At 42.0% G+C, this 22,561-nt stretch overlaps 1 protein-coding gene and 1 pseudogene across 1 annotated transcript in view; both read right to left on the bottom strand.

The window, feature by feature from the left end:
- Positions 1-19,703, bottom strand: part of EIF2AK2 (eukaryotic translation initiation factor 2 alpha kinase 2) — a 44,054-nt gene extending 24,351 nt beyond the window's left edge. Inside the window, exons 1-11 of the mRNA XM_053924263.2 lie at positions 19,543-19,703; positions 12,538-12,672; positions 12,017-12,134; positions 9,737-9,885; positions 8,522-8,648; positions 8,164-8,237; positions 7,680-7,776; positions 5,605-5,639; positions 4,843-4,905; positions 3,028-3,150; positions 196-315 (exon numbers count right to left, since the gene is read on the bottom strand). Of these exons, the coding sequence (XP_053780238.1) occupies positions 196-315; positions 3,028-3,150; positions 4,843-4,905; positions 5,605-5,639; positions 7,680-7,776; positions 8,164-8,237; positions 8,522-8,648; positions 9,737-9,885; positions 12,017-12,134; positions 12,538-12,656 (1,025 nt within the window). The 5' untranslated portion in view covers positions 12,657-12,672; positions 19,543-19,703. The remainder of the gene's footprint in view (positions 1-195; positions 316-3,027; positions 3,151-4,842; positions 4,906-5,604; positions 5,640-7,679; positions 7,777-8,163; positions 8,238-8,521; positions 8,649-9,736; positions 9,886-12,016; positions 12,135-12,537; positions 12,673-19,542) is intronic.
- Positions 7,932-8,112, bottom strand: LOC112298194 (U2 spliceosomal RNA; annotated as a pseudogene).
- Positions 19,704-22,561: the final 2,858 nt, after the last annotated feature.

Below are 22,561 nucleotides of genomic sequence, written 5' to 3'. Positions count from 1 at the left end.
AGTAAGGAAAGGAGGAAGGAAAATACTGTTCAAGGTCTCCATACCTGCAGAATCGAGACATAACAAAATCTCAACACAGTGCTCGTGGGGGTGATATTACATGCATTCATTAGTGGCCTTATCTGATGGCCCACACATAGTCAGCGACAGTTCCCTCCATCCTGTTAGTGCTACGAGAATTTCTTTTTTAGTTACCTGTCTCTTGGGCTATCCGCAGCATCATCAATTCCATCCCAGCAGTTATAGTAGCGAACAATATTTGGATGATCAAGCGCGGACAGAACTGTTACTTCACGCTCTACCTTTTCTTTATTTCTTAAAAGAAATGGGGAATATAAAGGGTCAGTATACATCCTGATAGTAACAAAACACCTCCTTTATTAAACAGTCACCACGGTACCCACACCCTGAGCTTTAGAATGAAAGCCAGAAGCACTGAAAAGGAAAAAGTGAACATACAGAAAAAACATAGCTGTCTTCACTCTCAACATAAAAGAAAAAAACTGACTTAAATCTCCCAAACATCAGGCAATTTAAAAGTCATCTGCAGTAGTCTTTGAAATGCCAAAGATACAATTTTTGGTAGCTAACTCATACAGGAAGTTTTGTTTAGACTGTGTTAAAGTCACTTTGGATTTCATAAACAAACCCCATTTGGGCAGCAAGGGTAGGTAACCCAGGCTGCAGACAGAGCCTAGTTTGGAATTTTCAGTGTGTGGCAAAGACACACAAGGAGAGGATCTATGCGGAGAAGCAGAGACTTCGCTGTACATGTGGGGACTTTACAGGGATGAGCAGTCAAGGGTTAAGACAATTCTCTGCTGAATGGACTAAATATATCTGAGATTTCAAGGATGAGAAAGGATATGCAAACACTGTACAATTTCAGTTTTTAATTTGAAAAATTCTTTATATGACATACAATTTATAAAAACAAAGAAAAAGTACTCATATAGTGACAATCCTAACATAATCAGTTATTATTTTGGGTTATTTTTTATTGTTTTTCCTCATGTCTATTTTATGTATTTGTAATTGCAGTATATAATTTTATTCTATTTTTCATACTGTATTTACAATTTTCCTTGTTATTTTACAATCTGCAATTTTCCTTATTGTTTTACAATATACAGTGTGTATAAACTTTTTAAGGCAATATTTCAAAAGTATATAAAGTAGAGCAAATAGTATAATAAAGCCCTACCTAGCCATCACCCGGATGAAAGAGTTGTTCATTTCACCTATACTGTTACCCACTTCCTCATCTTCCCCCAGATTATTCCGCAGCTACTTCCAGCATCGTATCATTTCATGTACACATATTTTCAGCATATAACCCTCATTTTTAATTACTGTAAAATAGCCGTTGATCAGGGGAAAGAACAAAACATATGTAACCATTTCTTTATTGCAGGACATTTTGGTTTTTTTCTAATTTTTTACTGTTATAAATAACATTGTGATTTATATCCTCTTGTATAGTTTTTTCCATAATTTGGGTAATATCCATAGACTAGGTTCCAAGGCAGGAAATCCATTAGTCAAAGTATAAACATTGTTATGGCTCTAGGTGAATATTTCCAAGTGTAATGTAACTGTGTTCCTCCAGTTTATGAAGTTCCTACAAATGCCCCCTAATTCTGCACCATGATCTGCATTAAGGATTTCCACTGAAAACAAACTGCTATCGAGTAGAAGGGATAACAATATTTCATCCTTGTTGAGCAAAACAGTAAAGAAGGAAAAAGTCTCGTTTTGATGCTAACAAAGTATGAAGGTATATCAGCTGCCAAGGTATTGTCCCTTGGACAGGAAGTAGGTTTGTCAGACTGGGATTGATTAGCACTTAGGACTCTTTGCCTGCTTCTCCTTTGCTTAGGTCATTGTCCTTAGCCACATCCCTTTTCCTTCTCCTTCTCTAGTCCTTGAAAGATCAAGTGACCACTGCCAGAAAACTACAAGACTGGTGAACTGGTAATGTGATTTAAGACCTCTTTCCAATGAGTCCACTTCCTAAAGGAGTTCTGCTATCCAGTAAGGCTGGGGTTGAGGGCGGGTACCGATAATACACAAAAGAAATGTGGGAAGCAGTGGGTTATGGTGGGAACACAGTGGACTGGCATTCTAGAGGGTGGGTTCTAAATCCCCACCTTGGTAGATACTGTCCCGTACATGCACCCACTCTTCAGATTAAAAGGTACAGTCTACTTGCCCCTCCCTTGAATCTGAGCTGGACTTAGTGATTTTGTTGAAACAATACAATGTGAAACCTCCAAGACTAGATCAAAAGTAGCCTTTGCTGCTCCCTCTTGGGATGACTGGCTCTGGGGACAATTTTTCTTGGAAACCAGCCACTAAGCTGTGAGAATCCCAGGCCACCTAAAGAGGCCACGTGGAGACACTCTGGTTAACAGTCCCAGCTGAACTTCCAGCCCACAGCCAGCATCAACTGGAGCCACACGACATAGCCATCTTGGATGTGCAGCCCAGGCAAGCCTTCAGAAGACTCCTAAGTGCAAATGCATGACAGACCCCAGTGAGAATGGCCTAGATGAACATAATCAGTACACAGGACCGGGAGACATAATAATAACTTGTCGTTTTTAAGTCATTATATTTTAGAAGGATTATTATGCAGTAATAGACAACCAGAACAATTTCCAACTATTTTTACCTTCGAAACTCAGTTTGCGTATCTGGATCTCAGTCTCCTTATTTGTAAAATAAGGAGATGAGACTAGTAAATCCCAAAGGTAACCTTGAGCTAAATAATTCTGTAAACTCAGTTTTCCTCAAGACAGCCTTAAAAGAATGAACAATGGCATATCCATTTTTTAATTGAAATAACCACAGCTAAATAAGATGATTTCAGAGTAAGCCAAGTTCCTGATGGTAGAATAACATTTTTAAGGAGGACTAGGAAAAAAGTAAATAATATACTAATGAAGAAGAAAGATATACAAGAAAGAATAAAGCAATTCAACATAGCTTCTCATTCAAAAATAAAATAAAACATTTACTACTTACTTTGTATCATATTTAACACGTTTAATAACATAAGTCTTCCCATCAATTCTGTGTTTTGCTTTGAAAACACGGCCATATCCACCTTTGCCAATTTGTGTTATTTCGGAAAAATCTTTGATAAACCTTAAAAGATAAATGCCACTGTTATTCCAAGGTTCAGTGATAGCTGGCCCTCATCCCTTCCACTTCCCCTAGGGTCACTGGTGAAATAGACTGTATAACAAACATGACTCTCCCCTTCTGAATAAGAAGAGCCCACTTCACAGAAACTCTTGAGTCACAAAGGAGAGTTCCTCCCCCACCTCCTCCCAATGTAACAGATCACCCCTGGGAGCCATAGGCCACTACTGGCTGTACAACAGTCACGGGAAAGAATCTTATCATAAGTGTTAAACTTTATGAAGAAGTACCATAGTGTGTTGCACAGCTACCACCAAGTTGTCAGAGAAACGAGCAGGTGCTCTGGGCCTGCCTATGCTTGTAGGCCCCACCTTCCATCATGAGGCCCTGCTGATCCCACTTCTAAAACACATGGCCACCATCTGCCCACTTTCCCCATCTCTGACATCTTCACACCAGTCCAGTCTTCCATCAGGCTCCTGTAGGACCTTGCTAATAACCAAGCTCTCTACTTCCTCTCCTTTTCCACTTCCATCCATGATCTGCACAGCAACTGGTGTGATAAAAATTTAGTCTGATCATGTCTCTCTATTGCCTAACCACCAACAGCCTAGCTTTGCATTCAACAAAAAAAAACCCAGAAAGCCCTTAAATGGTTCCAGGGGGCCTTGTGATTTGGCCCCCCGCCTCCCTCGGCAGCTCGTTCCCTGGCACAGTGCTGTGTCCACTGCACTCCGAGCACACAACCTTCTCTCCGCTCCTGGAACACTCGGATCACCTGTCCCATCTCCCCCTTCCCCGGCTCCACTCTTGAAGAGCCCTGGAGCCTCCCACCGTCCTGTGCTGCCTCACCTTTGAGCACCCTGACCACGGTTTGTAATCATAGACTTTTTTTCATGTCATGTTCATCCTCCCAAAACTCCACGAAGTCAGGAGCTGCTCTCTTTATTCTTGCTATAGATCCAGTGTCAATGCCCAGAACACAGCCGCTATGTATTAGGTATTGATGCGATATGTGCTGACTCTTTATTGGCTTTTTAAAACTGATTTTCAATGTCCCCTTGTTGCAAGTAGGCCTCCTCTGTTTTAGATACTTTATTTAAACCCAAATACATGATCCGCTACAAGAAGAACCCCTTTTCAAAGTGAAATTTGGAAAATGAAAAACAGATTCAAGTGGCTCTTTTCTGACTTCTGGAGGAGTACTTTTTTTTTTTTAAACACTGCTTTATAGGATTATTTGCTTTTAATATTAAAAACGTCCACATAAGAATCACACATAAGCATCACATAAGTCTACATCACTTCTCTAAGACGCAATGGTCTTTTGTGGACCTATGTTAAAATAATTTAACTGTTCAGGTGGAAATATAATGCAACCTGCCTGATGTACGACAGTCCTGAAACTTTTGTCAAATAAACAAACATATCTTTGAGCAAATTCTTTTGTTTTATTCCTCATTCCAGGATACATTTATGTCTATTGATTTTAGAGAGAACGGAAGGGACAGAGAAAGAGACAAACATCAATTGGTTGCCTTTCGTGTTTGCCCCAATCTGAGATTGAACCTACAACCTTGGTACATGCCCTGCCCGGGAATCAAACCCACAACCTTTGGGTGCATGGGACGATGCTCCAACCAACTGAGCCACCCAGCCAGAGTGGAGCAAATTCCATTTACAGTTCTCACTTACCTTTCATTCATAGTATACTTATTTCTTCCTATGAGAGGAGAGTCAAACTTGGCTGCTATAGATCTAAAAATTAAAAGAAGAATGTAAAACTCAAATAAAACTGAAACCAAATATAACGTGTTTAGAGTGGACTGAGGCCATGCACCAGGCTTTTTATATTTTGAGTCAACATTTGATAACATGTGACCTTTTGATTTCTTACCCAAGTTATTATATCATCTATTATACCCTCCCTGTTTATCTGCAGAAGAATGCACTTCTCTTAAAGACACCTCTCGGGGCCTACTTCTAAAATAACTCCCTTAATCACTTATTCAAGCAATGTCCCCATAGGCCTTTATGTCTACAGTGTAATGGGTGCATGCAAAGATTTCTCTACATATTTAAAATTATTTGTTTGAAGATATCAAGCTTTATGTGATCCTTAACCATGCTCTCTACTTTTAAAACTCTACTAAAATAAGGGTGTATGGGGTGTCTAATCTTTTGGCGTCTCTGGGCTACACTGGAAGAAGAAGAGTTGCCTTGGGCCACGCATTAAATGCACAAATACTAATGAAAAGTGATGAGCAAAAGAAAGGTTTTAAGTAAATTTACGATTTTGTGTTGGGTTGCACTCAAAGCCCCCCTGAACTACGTGCAGCCCGCGGGCCGCAGGCTGGACACCCCCTGCTATAAATACTGAAGACTTAATAAGACTGACAAACTAAGTCTGAAAGAAAACTTCATTTCAAAGCACATTCAATGCATAATGATACTCACCTTCTCCCCTTCCCCGAACTGAATCTGCGATCACTCTGTAACAAAAGAAAATGGAAAACTGTTTCAGATGATTCAGTCAATTCTATCGCCCTTTCTTGTTATTCTTCCTCTTGTACGTCTAGCTGGTTCTATGAGCACATTTCTTTGTCCATAAGATTAACAGCTTCATCAATGGTGGTGCTCTTACCGAGCCCCACTTCCCAGTTGACTTGGTCATATCAATGTCCTCTTCCATTACAGTAACCAGACAGATGCGGCAGGAAGGACATGAAAGGCAAACTGTAAGGCACATTCTGAAGAAGCGCTGGTTCTCCAGGTACAGAACGTGGCTTCCCCGCTGATCCTCTGGCCAGCAGAGCTCAGCAGGAAGGTGTGTGTCCCGTCATTCACGGTGCTAATAAAGACACAGATGGAGCCCCGGGATCTAGTTTAAAATAGTTTCCCAAGGGTTTCTGATCTGATCACCAGTTAAAAACTACAGTGCTGATATTTTCACTTTTAGCAGAAATTAATAATTTCAATATTTAGCCAAAAATAGGACTCTTCAATATATATCTCAAAAATTAATGTCACATAGCTACTTTTCATTCATAGTCACTTTTATTCTGGTACATTTTGTGGATTTTTAAAGCAGTTTAAATACAGCGATACAGAGTGGGGAGCATCAGACAAGATGTCTTGCGCTCATATCACCCGCCAGCCTCAGCACTGCGTGATGACTACGCTACAGAGTAATGTAGCCATCCTGTGAATGAGCAATATTTTTTCTAATTTCTTCCTATTGCACATAATGTTGCAAAGAACTGTATTCTTATTTTTTTTTTAATCTTCAGCGGAGGACATTGTTTTTTTCATTGCTTTCAGAGAGACAGAAGAAGGGGAGGAGAGAGAGAAACATCAACGTGTCAGAGAAACACTGATTGGCTGCCTTCTCATATGTGCCCCACCTGGGGATTGAACCTACTCCATGAGTATGTGCCCTGACCAGGAATTGAACCCACAACCCTTCAGTCCGTGGATGACGCTCCAACCAACTGAGCCACACTGGCCAGGGCTGTAAAGAACATCCTTATACCTATTTTCCTGTGCACACATGCAAGTGTTTCCCTAGGAGACACCCTCAGGAAGGGAACTCCTTGGCATTACAGCACGCATACCCTCCCCTTTACTACACGTTTCCAAATTGTTCTCCAAAATGGTTGTACTGGTTTATAGTTCCACCAGCAGCATACAATAGTTGGAACAGAAACATAGATGTGTCAACACTTAATGCCGTCAGACCCGAGTTTTGCCAATCTGAGGAGTTTAAAACGGCATCTGTTGTTTTGATCTGCATTTTCCTGATCACTAGGAAGTAAAGCATCTTTTCATATGTTTCTTGCCCACATGGGTCTCTTCTCTGAGTTGTGTATACAGATTGCTTGCACATTTTTCTACTGAGGTGCCTGTCTTTTTCTTATTGATTTGTAGTTCTTTGTAAATAGAACACTTTCGTAACACTATCACCACAAAAATTACCTAATTTTTAAGTTTAGTGTTTAAATTTAGTTCTGATTGTTTTAAAACAGAAGCAGAGATGTATTAGTGAAACCTTTAAATACTTACTGTGCAGGTGGTAGAAGATAAGCAAGATCATAGGAATATGTGAAAATACAGAGGCTAGTAGGGAGAGAAAGATGGGGGTGACAAGAGGGAGAATCCTGCATGTGAGGGATGGGGGTTCATAAAGAAAGAGAGAGTTGCTGCTAAATATTTAGTGAGATAAAAATAGGAAAATTACTGAAGGTTGTTTTTAAATGAGGAAGCACAAAGGGGAATAAGATTCACTAGGAAGTGTATTTTTTTTTAAGATTTTTATTTATTTTCAGAGAGCGGGGAAGGGAAAGAGAAAGAGAGAGAGAAACGTCAACATGTAGCTGCCTCTTGAATGCCCCCCACTGGGACCCGGCCTGCAACCCAGGCATGTGCCCTGATGGGAATCAAACCAGCGACCCTTTAGTTCACAGGCCCACACTCAATCCACTAAGCTATACTAGCCAGGGCTTAACTAGGAAGTTCAAAGACGAATACTATACCGGAGAAGATGAAGGAGTATTGATAAAACTGCCACTGTTATCGTTGCTTTCTGATCCATTTTCTAAAAAGCCATTTTCAGATGGTGATTCAGAACCACTAGAAGAAAAGGGAGTACCTATTAGTTTATGAATTCTGCCTACTTTTTGTTGATAAGTAATTTCATTCTCTAACTTCTCCTTAAACATTAAACATGTTCATTAAAATTTGCTCTTTCAGGCAGAAATTTGTTTGGTTTGGTTTGGTTTGGTTTGGTTTGGTTCATGTTCCCAACAAGTACTGCAATACTGGCTTGATGTGCGGAGTGGATGGAGCAAGCTCCTATTCCATCTCCCAGCTACAAAAATCCATTTAATAGAATATCCTTGAATAGAAGACATATCAGACATTAAACAGATACTACCCTTGATCTTCGCCAAAAGGCTGAGAAGTGAGAGAGATTTGTATTTCTTAAGTATCACATCACAGCTGTCTGTACACACTTACCCTGTCCTTGGGGACTTGCCTTTGTAGTCACCGGGCCCAGCCGGGGAAGAGCCAAGGAGAACTGAATCATCTTTCTGAAAGAGAGAGAACCCCTGAGAAGGTTCAAGTGCAACTAAATGACTTCTCCATGGTGGCTCAGTCTCTGTGTTCCAGTTACCACATTTATTTCCCCACTTTTACCAAAGTCAGAGCCATAAGCAATTATGAGATTAATACATAGGTCACTCGTGGGGCATAGAATCAAGGAATCCTTTTGCTATGTGATTGGCTGTCTTGGCATCATGTAAACAGTCAAACCTCAAAGCAAGTTCAGAGGGAATTTTAAAGTACAAAAAATAAATCCAAAGGCAGTACGTACCGTTGAGGAAGTTTCTGCTAGTATCTTCTCATAGGCAAGCTTAGCAGCCAATTGTTTTGCCCTCTGTTTGGTAGAACCTACAGCACTACTGTATTCTTTCTGTCCAATTATGCATTTACAAGAAAATCTAGGAAAAATAATGGAGAGTATTTACCTAAATACCAGAAAACAGTAAATATAACTTATGATTTGAAAAAACACACATGTCAACAAAGGCCTTATTATCACACTAATGTAATAGGTCAACTTGCATTTCATGTCTTTGTATAATTTAAATCTTCAATAAAATGGCTGACCAATTTGCCAGAGTAACCAGGATTAGCTGACATCTCAGCTTGCATTTTCCAGGCAACTTCTAACTCTTTGTTGCTTCATTCAAAGATCTGGCACGAAGGCAACACTACCACATTTTCCTCTTCCTAGTTCTGGCCTAAAAGCCATCAGAATAAAAAGTCAAAAGTAAATAGCTCCGTCAGTTCACAGGACAGTATCCTAAAGTGGGTGTTCGCACCATCTGCATTCAGATTGTTTTTCTTCTCCCTCGTTTAATTGGTTGGTTGTAGCTGTGAAATAATCTCTCCCTCATGCTCGTTGTTTTGTTTTTCTCGGTTCCAATCCCTTCTTTCTCCTCACTGTCAACTCTTAGCATACTGGTGGCATTCTCAGTAACTGAAACTCTAGTCTGACCCCCTCATCATATTCCTCAAATCCTGCTCTCCTCATGGTCTAGGGCGAAATACCATTCCTTCTAATACATGGTGTCTGCCTGCTGAGTGCCACCATTTAATCTAATTTGAAAGATGAACACCTGGACAGACAGCTCTCTACTCTCCCAATGGTGGGAAGATGGTCTTCTACAGGTGTGACAGAGCTGTCTTCACACAGCCACTCCCACTGCGACCTCAGGGCTGGAGAGATCTCCCCACCCTTCCAGCAGGACACCTCATAGTCTCTTAAGTGTCCTGCAGATTAAACCATCCAGATATACCCAGAAATAAAAGATCACCCAGATTTGATCAATTATGACGTATGGGTTATAATCCTTCAGCAATGAAGCATTTTAATATTTTAATTACAAAGACGTCCAATGGCTTATAAGTCCTATAAAAAGTACAGAAAGAATGTACAAAAATGAATATTCCTGAAAAGTTAGACATGGATATAAGCCCATTCTACTGCTTAGATACAAAGAAGCAGAAGGAAACCACATCTTACCTTTCGGGCCCATTGGTGTATGATTCATGTTGCTGATAATTTACAGATAGGTTTGCCTTTTGGGTAAGCCTATTAATTTGGCCTACGTAATTCCCCATGGATAAATCATCTGAAGTATCTGTTGTCAACAATGATACAGCACTAACTTCCTGAAAAAAAAAATCTTGTTGAATATGGATGACAATGAAGATTTCACTCCGTGTTTTATTTTTCTAACAAAATTACTAAGTGAACCATTTGAAAGACAGCTTAGGTTTTATGTATTTCCCTATTGTAGTACTTTGAATGAAAGTGTAAGTATATACTGTATTTTGCCATGTATAATGTGACCCTGTGTATAATGTGCACCCACAGTTTTTGTGTACATTATACACAGGATTATTATATCCATATATATTGCACATCTTCATTTTCCCCTCAAAAATTTGGGCAAAAAAGTATGCATTATACATGGCAAATTATGGTACTCTCCTCTACGAGAAAAATCCTGCAAGGATAAATTTTAACAATAGGAATCACCCATTTTCCTTTTATGGAAAGAAAAAGTGTAATTTTCATTGTTTTTCCAAGCAAAATACTATAACACTTTCTACCTTGCTGTACCCTTTGTAAAATTCAAAAAAACAAGATAAATATTGAACTAAAGCTATATCCTTGATGACAACTTAATGGGAAAGGTGAGTATAATAGCAGCAATCCTTTCATTGTTATCTGTACTTTCTTTTGTTCTTAAGCTGACAAAATCTTGTCTAAAGTTTTGTAACTTTATTAATCTTGTTTAAAAAATTAACTATGGGTTTTATTGATCCTTATTATTTGTTTTCTTTTACATTAATTTCTGCCCTTATTTTTGTCATTTCTTCTACTGTTTTGAGGGAAAATAAAAGTTAAATATTTGTTCTTCTTCTAACTTCTTGACTTGGTTTTCTTTCTTTTTTTTAAAAGATTTTATTTATTTATTTTTAGACAGAGGAGAAGGGAGGGGAAAAGAGAGGGGGTGAAACATCAATATGTTGTTGCCTCTTGTGCGCCCCCTACTGGAGACCTGGCCTGCAACCCAGGCATATGCCCTGACTTGGAATTGAACTGGCGACACTTTGGATCACAGGCCTGTGCTCAATCCACTGAGTCACACCAGCCAGGGCTTGACTTAGTTTTCAAGCTCATTAACGATTTATGAGTTTGTGATTTTGTCTGATTTATTTTCTGAATTATGGTTAGAAGGATAACATCTTCAAATAAGATTTTTCAGGAAAGTATCTTGAAAGCTAAAATTTTCCAAAAGTTTCAATATCTGAGGATGCTTATCTTTTGTCCCACATGTAAATGATTTCTGGTCTCATTTTACAGCTGCTGCTCCCTGTCTCCTGGCTTTTAATGTTGCTGTAGACAGCATAATACTTTTTTTCATTTTTACATTTCACATGATTTCTTTATTCTGCCATGATGGGCGATGATTCCTTCTTTATCACTAGAACTCAGTACTTTCACAATGATTAAAGTTGCTCTTTGTGGTTCTGTATTTTCCTATATCTGCTGCATTGTTTTAAACTTCACCCAGGTCTGTCTTTATTTCAGAAACATTTTCTACTGAAATCTCTTCAGATAGCTTTTTCTGTAGTGGTTGTTCTAGTCTCATCTTCAGGGACACCAATTATACATATGTTAGTTCTCCATTACCCGCCTCCATATACAACCTTCTCCTCACTATCCCTTTCATGTCTTTGTCCTTTTCCACTCATTCCTTCAGTTATGTGGAGGGATTCCTGCCAGCACCTGTCAGTTCATTTCTCACTGTTTCCTTTCCACATCTGTCCAGTTTTAAGGTACGTCACTGCTATCAGCACTCTAAACAGGTATTATCCAGCTTTGCCCACTATTTCCTAGGTGTACCTCTCATTCAGGGTTCTACAGAAATGGAGACAGGGGGAAAAGACTGAACTGAATTTGTGAATGTAAAGGAAGGTGTGAATGGCTTTATTCTGTATGTCGGTATTTTCTCACAGAGAAAAATATAAACTACCCTGGCGGATGTGGCTCAGTGGATTGAGGACTGTCCTGTGAATCAAAAGGTCGCTGGTTCGATTCCCAGTCTAGGGCCTGGGTTGCAGGCCAGGTCCCCAGTACGGGGTGCACGAGAGGCAACCACACACTGATGTTTCTCTCCCTCTCTTCCTCCCCCACTTCCCCTCTCTAAAAATAAAACCTAAAAAGAAAAAAAAGGAAAAATATAAACTATATTGTGAGTCCCTTTTCAGTTGGGGAAAAAAAGGCAATTACCTCTTTTTCTTTAAGTGCTTCGAAAGCTAATTTGGCTGCAGCATCTTTTGCTTCCTTCTTTGATTTACCTTCAGCTGGTGGATATTCTTTCTCATCTATTATAACTTGAAATTTAAACCTGGGTACCAAAAAAAATCACAAAATATTATTAAACTCATGCATTATCTAGAGACAAGTATTCTAATCACCACTGCCCCTCATGACCACCTTTGAAATTTTGACCTATATTCAATATAGAATTGAAGCAGTCACCACCAAACAGCATAATAGCACATCATCTTAAAGCATGGGAAAGCTTATGTCCTCTTTCTTCTCCAGAGTCCTCGGAAGTTACAACTTCATACCAAGAGGACTCTCTCCCAGAACTCCGTCGCAACTTTGCTCTAAAGCACTGACTTCAAAATTCTGCCAGAGTTGCCATTCCCCTGGTTTATATTTTATATAGTTTATATAAAAAGGTATAAAAAAAGGAATTTAGTTTATATAAAAAGGTATATATCCTTTTTTAAATAGCATCTTACCTTGAGTCATGTGGAGGTCCTGTCCTAGACAGTTCACGATAGTTAACATTTACATTGTTCTTCTGACTGTATTTATTAAGTGCTTCTATGAAGAAACTTCGTATATGATTATCGGCCATTTCCTCTCCCAGTAACCTACAATACAAGTGATGTTTGAAAGAAGTGACACTCACAGAATATATTTCATCGGGTTTTTCCCAATCCAGTTTAGGAGACAAACTGGGGTTAGAATTTCCTTTATATGACTCATCTCAGCCATACGTAAATCCAGAAAAAACTCTCTTTAAGAATCTTTCCCTCTCATGGACTGCACAATCAAAGCTAATTTCTCCAAAATGTTCTACTTTCAAAACTCAACTGGCCAAAAAAGGAAGGGGCCTGTCTCTTTAACTCTGCTCTCTGCTTCCACTGAGTGTCAAGTGCAAGGTTTTCCACCTGCTTGAGAAGGTAGAAAGGCTTCAGCAGTAGATTTAGAATTCTTTATGTTGAGAAGAAAAAGGTTGATGTTATTTACATAAAGTGAGGTTTAGGAAATCATGAAGGATCTCGCTCTATGGAAATAGAATCTCCGATGAAATCCCACAAACCCTCCCTCTGAAATGTGCAGAAGTCAATGTTAGGTAAATTATGACCCCCATTTATGGGCCACACTGGACTCACTCAGTAGCAATGATTCAAATAATGAGCAAAATCTTAACGATGTAGAATCTACATATAAGAGCCCAAACCACAAAACTCTTAGAAAAAAACATAAGAGTAAATCTTCCTAACCTCGTATTTGGCAGTCAAGTCTTAGCCATGACAACAAAAATGCAAGCAGCAAAAGAAAGCAGATAAATTAGGCTTCCTCCAAATTAAAAGCTTTTGTGTCCCACAGGACACACTGACAAAAATAAAAAGACAATCTATAGAATGGGATATTTATAAGTCATATATATAATATGGGTCTAGTATCTAGAATATATAAAGAACTCATAACTCAACAAACAAAATGACAACCCAATTAAAAAGTAGGCAAAGGAAGGAAACAGTCCTTCTCTAAAGAAAATATACACATTGCCAACAAGCCTGTAAAAAGATGTTCAATATCATTAGTCATTACAGAAATGCAAATCAAAACCCCAACTAGATACCACTTCATACCCACAAGAACGGCAATAGTAATAACAACACAGAAGATAGGAGTGTTGATGAGGATGTAGAGAAACTGGAACCTTCTTACATTGCTGCTGGCAAAACAGTGCAACTTTTATGGAAAAGAATTTGATTATTTCCTCAAAAAGTTAAGCTTAGAATGACCATATAACCCAGCAACTCCATTTCTAGACCTATTCCCAAGGAATTGAAAAACAAGTTTTCAATTACTTATGCAGGAATGTTCATAGTAGCACTACTCACAACAGCCAAAAAGTGGAAACACACCAGATGTCCATCAACTGATGAATCATTAACAAGATATGGTATATTCACACGTGGGATCTTATTCAGCCATAGAAACAAATGAAGTGTAGAAACATGCTACAACATAGATAAACCCTGAAAACATGATAAATGAAAGAGACTAGGCACAAAACGTCACATATTGTATGATTCCCTTTATATGAAACATCCAGAATAGGTGAACCCATAGAGACAGTAAGCAGGCCTTGTTGACCTTTTGTTTCTTGTTGGAGAGCTCTTTTAATTTTTCTTCCACGGCCAATCTTTCTTCCTAACACTTCTTAATCTTCACAGGCTCTAAATGCTAGAGTTCTGAAGACCCTGTTCTCTGTACTTTCTCCTCAAGGTGATTTCTTTCATGTCAACGATTTCAGTGATCACCTACTTGTCATTAACTCTAAAATTTGCATATCCCTTACAAACCTCTCTCTGAATTTCAACTGACTTTATCCAACATCTCCACTTGAATGTCCTGAAAGAATTTTAAACAGAAAAGATCCAAAACTGCATCTATGACCTTCCCTTAAGCTGGTTTGGAGTCTCCTGTCTCAGAAAATGACTCCACTCTTCACTCATGTCTGAAAGCCATGAATCTGGGAGGCGTCGTTGACCTTTCCTTTCCCTACTTTCTCATTCGTAAAAATCCTCCTACTTCTCCATGATGTCAGAGCCACTCTTCTGGCTCAAGCCACCACCACCTCACTCCTGACTGCTGCAGGAGCCCCAGAACCAGCTCTTCACAGCCACCGAGATTCCTTCCCCACCCTGCAGCCATTGTGATTTTCTTTCTACTGCTCTTTCCATTGTGGTAAAATATACATAACATGAACTGTACCCTTTGAACCACGTTTAAGCCCACAATTCACAGGTATGGTGCACATTCACAATATCGTGCAGCCATCACTGTCGTCTGTCACCGGAACTTCTTTCATCTTCCCAAACGGAAAGTCTGCACGCATCAAACTACAACTTCCCAACTCCCCATCCGCTCATCCCCTGGTAACCAACAATACTTTCTATCCCTCTGAATTTACCTCTTCTAGGTACCTCATTATGCGTGGAGTCATACAACATTTGTCTTTTTGTGTCTGGTTATTTCACTTAGCATAATGTCTTCAGGGTTCATCCATGTTGTAGCACGTATCAGAATCTTCTTCCTTTCTAAGGCTGAGTAATATTCCACTATATGTATATCCAGTACCATGTTTTGTTGACCCATTCATCCTGTATTATTGCAACTTTTTGGCTAGTGTGAATAACACTGCTATGAACACTGGTGTACAAATATCTGTTCAAGTCCCCACTTTCAGATATTTGGGGTCTATACCGAGAAGTAAAATTGCTAAATCATATGGTAATTCTATGTTTAACATTTTGAGGAATCACCAGATTGTTTTCCACAGCAGCTGCACCATATTATATTTCCACCAACAAGGCACAAGTGTTCCAACTTCTCCCCATCTTCACCAACACTTGGCATTTTCCATTTTCTTTTATAGTAGTCACATCATGATCTTTTAAAACATCAGTGCAACCATGCAGTCCCCACAGCCACCCAAACTGTTGTTGTCAAGGTTACCAATGCCCTCCCCATCTCCAAAACTAGCAGTTGATTCTCAATCCTTATCCACTTAACCGTAAAGCAGCAGTTGATGTGGCTGCTCATTCCCTTCTCCCTTCTGTCCCTTTCTTAGCTTGAACCTCAAAGACACCACACTCTCTTGGTTTTCCTCCTTTCTCATAAGCTGCTCCTTCTCTGTCTCCTTTTTTGGTTCTTCCTTTCTTCTAAAGATTATCATGTTCCAGGACCCAGTCCTTAGATATCCTCTCGGTTTTCACATTCACTACCTTGGTCATCGCCTCTAGGCTTGCGGCTTTAAATTCCACCTATATAACGAGGATGCTCAAAACTGTGCCTCCAACACTGGCTGTTTCCTGATTCCAACTGCTTTTGTCCAGCGTGCTCTTCACTCTACTCCTGCTGCTGCCTTTGCCTGTTGAACCACTTCTTCCTATAGATCTCAGCTCAAATGTCACATCAGAAACCCTAGAAGAGGTCCTGATTTGGCACTATCATAGCCCTTGTCCCTGTTACTGCAATTGCTTATTTAACTCTCTTCCAAAAGAGACCACCAGCTACAACAAGGAAGGTTCCAGGCTTATAAGAGGGGCTCAATAATGAATGAATACATGAATGAATGAATGAATGAATGAATACAAAAATAACTCCAGATCACCCTTGCCTGGAGGACCTGTTATCTCTGCTTGAAATGCAACATCTGCAACCTCTATCAACCAGGTGACCCTCACTCATGTGTGAGGATTGACACAGCCTCCTTTGACGCCCAGCTCCCACCACAGCCCTGAATGCTTTCAAACTAGTCAGTGAGCTCTTTGGGGAGCAGGTTCTAGTGTCACTCATTTTTGTTATCACCAACAGCTAGTGGCAAGTAGGAAATGTTCAACCCTGAGATGGTGTACCATTGAATGAGAGAATGATTCCTTAAAATTAAATACTTCACTGTAAACCTCCTCGCCTTCTCCCTTTTATTCACCTGCTGTTTTCTGGCATCCTTTTTTCATTCACTCAGTAAATGCTTATCAAATGTCAAGCACTGTTCGACCAGTGTGTACAGGGGCATGAAGATGACAGAAAAGTCCCTGCCTGCATCCCACTGAAGGGAGAAAATGACTGTGTGCAGAAACAAGTAACAGGAGTGGATAGTGCTGACCAGATGGCCAGAAGTGCTAGGATGAAATTAACCAGGGGTATGGGGTAGAGGGTGAGTTGGTGGGCAGGGGCAGAAATGTGAGGGAGGCGGTTCTAAATACAGCAGTCAGGAAAGACCCTTCTTAGGAGACACCAGTCAAGTCAAGTCTGAATGATGAGAAAGTCCACTCATCAAGACATGGGGGAGGAGTAGCTCAGGCAGAGCAATCGCTGAGGTAGGAACCTGGACAGGCTTTGAAGGGACAACAAAAGGCCAAGGGGACGGCTGCACAGTGGACCAGGGGTAAGGGTAGGAAATGAGTGAGAGAGGCGAGCAGGCGCCGCAGCACATAGCCCCTGTGGGCCATGGTCAGGGCTGTGATGCAGGGTTCTACCAGAGGGGGGATGTGATTGGACTTGTGTTTCAAATGATCACTCTGACACTATGTAGAAAACAGAGGGGGCAGGGGCTGGGTATGGAAAGGGAAGTAGGACAAGAGAAGTTGGGAAACCAAGTAGAGACTGCCGCACTGGTCTGGGTGAGCAATGGTGGTGGCCAGAAGCAGGGTGCTGGAAGTGCCTATATCTGAACAAAAGCCACACCTTCACATTATTGCTTAGTGCAGCAGAGAGAGTCAGAATTTAAAAGCCACAGAGATCTGGGCTAGACACCTCTCTCAACCTCTGAACCTCTGATTCATGACCTGGAAGCACCTGATTCACAGGTCGCTATGAGAAGTCAGTCAGAGAGTCGCCCTCACCAGTCTCCCACACCAGTGGTCCTCAATAAACGGTCACCTCATCTGCAATTCCAAACCCCCGAAAGCACTGGACACTGAGGTTTGTTGTGTTTTCATTTTTTTTGTTTTGGTAGATTTGTAGCCCCCTGTCTAGACCTAGGCTGACCTGAGCTACTTAAGAGTCTTTATTATATTTTGTTGCCTATTTATCATTTGACTGTGAAAATAGGCTTTATTATGGAGTGCTGCTCCCAAATACTGCTGAGAGTATGACACGACAGACAGAGCTTATGCTGCACTGCCTTTCTAAAATCCAAAATCTCTGAGCACCAGGACACACCCGGCCCAAGGGTTCAGAATAAGCAGCTGCAGATACACCACTGTGTTCATGGACCCAAGCGCCATGTAGTGCAGTCTCAATCACAAGACCGTACGTGAAGTCGGAGGCGGTCACAGACCTCAGAACAGCAGTAATGAAAGAGTCCTTATCAATTACTTAACCAGAAGTCCTAGCTCATGCTTTAAATCCTCAGCACTTTTAACTCTGAGTAACTGCTAATCATCAGAAGGACAAGCCGGTCTGAATTTAAGTGAAATACATGTGTAAACTTGTAAGGTGCTGAACTGACATGTTTGAAAAAGCACTTACAAGTTGGGGGGGGGGTGTAAAGAGAAACAGCAGGTTCCTTTTTAACTAATTTTAATAAATGTTGTTTTAATGCTGTTACTATTTTCCTAAAAGAAATCACAACCATAATCACTAACAACTGCTATATGCCTGTCTTACTCATACCCAGAAGTACCTTTGGCTGTGCCCTAACTGTTACATGTCCATCTTACTCATACCCAGAAGTCCCTTTAGCTGCACCTCTGTCTGCTATCCATCTGCCGCCTCCTAGGGCAGACAGTGAGCTCCCTGGGGCCCAGCCCCCTCCAGGGCCTCCACAATGGTTACATGCAACATTCATTCAAGCAGTATCTGATGCATTACATGAACTACAAGTCGGGTGTTATGGATCTCCAGGCTCAGATAAGCAAACTGAAGGAAAAGAGCATGGTCTGCCCGAGATTCTACGTTTCCAAGTGACAGGAGCGAGTATACCTTCTAGCTTCTATCTGGCAAGGCATTTTTAGTACTAAAGAAATCACAGGCAACAGAGAACTGGAACTCAAAAGAGAAATCATGAATAACCATTGATTAAGCAACTATTTTATGTGCACCTCTTATGCGCTAGGTGCTGGGGTTACACCAGTGAACAAAACCCTGCTCTGGTGAACCTGCTATTGGAGGATCACGGGCAAAACCATAAACCGTGTCACAGGGTGATGTAAGCACGATGTTGAAAACTGAAGCAGAGTGAGGGTGACAGCGAAGGAAGGTGGGGTTCTTTTTACAGGCAGGTTGGTCAGGGGGGCTGCTCTGACAAACTGACATTCAAGACATGTTGGGGAAAGAGAGGGATCGGCCCAACCAGGCATCTGGGGGAAGAGCTTTCCAGGAAAGAGAAACAGACAGGCATGTGTGCGTGACTGTGTCTCAGGAACACCGGGGTGCCCAGAGTGGAGGGCGCAAGGGGCCCCGCCTGTGGGGCCATATGCAGTGTTGAGAAGGGGTATATGGCAGACAGGGTGGGGATGGAGCTGGAGCAGCGGCTAAGGCCGGGCAATTGGGAAATAATTGCAACTGTCCAGGCAAGAGACTTTTGGCTAGGGCTTATTGAGCCAACGTATGGGTCATTCGGGCCTGTGTATTTCCCATCTCTCCGTCAAGTCATAGGACCTGTTTTCCACTCGATCCCCACCCCCAACCCCGGCCGGGGCCTGTTGGATACTTGCTCCGATCAAAATTCTTCACGGGAAGAAGATGGCTCTCAGTTCTTAGCGCGCTGCAGGGATCCGGGAAGGGCCCCGCACCAAGGCTGCGGACAGCGTCAGCGCTCGGGTGCAGCAGGGTCAGGGGTCTGGGGGCCTCTCCCCAGCGTCCAGTGCTGGGGCTGGGGACGCCGGCTAGGGATCCGGGCTGCGCGCGCCTGGTCTCTCCTCTGCTCCGGCTGCCCCAGCGCCCGCCCCCCGCCCCCCCCCCCCGGCGACCCCCGCGTGGTCCACCCCGCTCACCTCGCGCTGCCGCTGTCCGCGAAGTCCAGAAAGGTCTGGGCAGCTCGCTCTCAGTTTCGTTTTCCCCGCGGACTCCGCCTTCCACTGCAGCCGCCCGGCCCTCTTCTGCACACTTCGTCACAAGCTCCCGGGCAGCGGGCGGCGAGAACTGGCGCCTTCGCCAGTAGCCCGCGGGAAGGCTGCGCGGGCGGCCGGCTCCACGTGCTGCCTTCGCGCCGGGGGGTGTTTGGGCCCCGGCGGCCCCACCCCCGCTTCTGGTGCGGTCCGCGCCCCGCCCCGAAGCTGCGCAGGAGGTGGGGAGTTCACGGAGGTCTCCCAGCGCCAGGGCGGGAGTGCCAGGAGCTCGCAGCTCTGTGCTCAGGGGTAGACCCTCTCCTTTCCTCTTCCTCGCAAACATTTGGCGTGGGGATGATATTAACAGCTCCCTTTACAATAGAAACAGTAAATCAGCTCCCCGAGCCTTGGGCCTTGTAAGAGGCAAAGACAGCATTCAGTTCAAGATCTGGCCCCTGAACCGAAGCACTCCTTCCCTTTCCACACTGCTGCCACTTCGCATTTACTAGGCTGGGGACGAAGAGGCCTGGGGGCATAATCTTCCTTCTTCTGTTTGCACCCATCCCTCCGTTCACTGAACAGATGCTTGCCGGCCGCTATACCCAGCACCAGCCAGTTCGGCAGTTAGAAGAGCCGCCTGCCCCCGGCGAGACTTCGTGGAGTTTACTACCAAAGCCCTTACCAAGTAGTCTTCGATGTATATATAACAAATCCTACTCACCTTATGGACTATGAAACACTCCCAGAGTAACGCTGGCTCATTGGCACGTGAGTGAGGAGTGCTGACAGCTTACTCCACAACAGTACGGCAACATACGCGCCATTACTGTGCCCATTTAACAGATGAGAAAACAGGGTTCAGGCACAGAGAAGTTAAGTAATCACAGCTGGTAAGCAGGGAGCTAGAATTAAAACCAGGAGGCTGTACCATCAACATCTTAGCTAAGGTAAATGAGAGACGTGGCCCCAAGATGGACCTCAAGTGTACAATACATATTGGGCATTGGCTCTAAGAGTCCTTTTCCACTTCTCTGCTGCACCCCCCGCCCCATATTGCAGGGAATCAATGGCTATACACGACATTTTCCTTGCAGCTCTGGACACAGAGATTGAGCATATTGGGTACTCTTGTAAATGTTCACCCAAAACACCCATTTTTAGAGGATTTTGAGAAGCAGATGGGCAAGAAGACTTCCTTGGATAACAGTCTTCTTTCCCCCAAGTGATTGTTCAAAAAGAATGAGGAGGATGTGACAGCAAGAATGCATGATATGTGAGTTTATCGACATGGAATTCTCATCAAAGCTAATTTGGTCGCTGAGCACCCAATGTGCCCACAGCAGAGTCCAACTCTGACCGCTCAGTGTGGACTGGTTACATGGAGCCCTTCCCTCATGGAGTGGGCAGGTGTTTGTGGAGTAAACATTTATTTCACTTATGAATTGGCTTTTTCTCCCTGCAAAGCTTCTGCCAGCAACATCACTGTTGGACATTCTAAATACCTGTTCACCATCATGGATTCCCTCCCTAATGAACCCATTTTACAGAAAAAGAAGTGAGGCCGCACACTGACTACCATAGAGTTCAATGGCTTTATTATGAACTCCATCACAAAAGCAGCTGGCCTTACAGGACAGTGGGCTGGCATAGTGAAGACTCAGCTACAGCCCCAGGTAGGAGCCAACACTTAGCATGCAGTATATGCTCTAAACCAAGCTGCTGGGTTTTCTCCACGGCCATAGTACATGCGACTGGGAAACAGGAGAAGTTAAAGGGTTGTCTCCCCCTGGTAGACCTTACCGCGTACTTGCAGATCAAGCGCTTCCTGCTCCTATGACATTGGGCTCTGTTTCCACTAGAGGACATAGAATTCCTTGAATAGGAACTTGAAACTGTATCTGGATATTGCAGGTTCATCGTGCCATTACGTCCTCAAGAAAGTAAGGGGATTACTGAACTGGCTGGGGAGACTGACATGAATTACCAAGGGGAAATAGTGATGCAGCCACACAGTGAAGTCAGGGACTTCTCTGGGGTTCCTTCTAGTAATCCTGTTTTCAGTGATACATGTTAATGGAAGTCCAAAGCTGCTCAACACAAGCAGGACTGTGAAGGACCTTCAGGGCCTTCCAGGTCGTTGATTAGTTATCACCCCACTAGCTGGGGAGACGCCTGAGGGCAAAGGGAACAAAGGAACAAGGACGCTACAGACACCAACTCTGGTCTCACGACCAGTTGCAAAATAAAGGACCACAGAGGCTATGCATGTTTCTTTTTTACTTGCTTTGCTTTTGTATGTATGAATGAATTTCTTTTAATTGCTCTCCCCTTTCCTTTTTTATGTGAGATTTGCTCATGGCAGTTAATTTTATAAGGTCGTCTTTACATGAGTGTCTTAGAGTGGGACTGTGACTAAAATAGAAGAGGAAAGAACATCACATTACAATGGGTATAAAGATGTACAGGCTAGGGTGTGCATGTTTTCATTTGAAGAAGGGAATGAGTTAGGTGAGAATATAGTGTTGTTGTTTGCTTCAAAGATTACTGGTTGAAGAAGTGGACCGTACTAGATATTGTTCATTTTTATTTAGCTTCCATTTGTCATATCTTGCCATGCATAACACACACATTTTGCCCAAATTTTTGAGGGGAAAATAAGGGTGCGCATTATACATGGTTAGTACCTGAAGTACCTTGTATCCGTACTTGTGTTTTCTAATTATTTGTTATATAAAATTTCTTATACCATAGTATGTTCAAAAATAAATGCTAAAATCTCTTTACAATACAAAAAAAGAGTATCTAAATATAAATAAATTAATTAAAAAATTAAAATGAAATTTTTTTTTCCTGAAGTTTGGGCCAAAAATGGGGTGTGTGTCATACATAAAATACAGCATTCCTTTCTGTCTCATCATCTCCTGGATTGTAATATATGGAAGGTTAAAAACATATTTTCCAAATT

The sequence above is a fragment of the Desmodus rotundus genome, chromosome 5 (genome assembly GCF_022682495.2).
Source record: "Desmodus rotundus isolate HL8 chromosome 5, HLdesRot8A.1, whole genome shotgun sequence".
Classification (NCBI taxonomy): Eukaryota; Metazoa; Chordata; class Mammalia; order Chiroptera; family Phyllostomidae; genus Desmodus; species Desmodus rotundus.
This window is presented reverse-complemented; position numbering and strand designations above follow the sequence as displayed.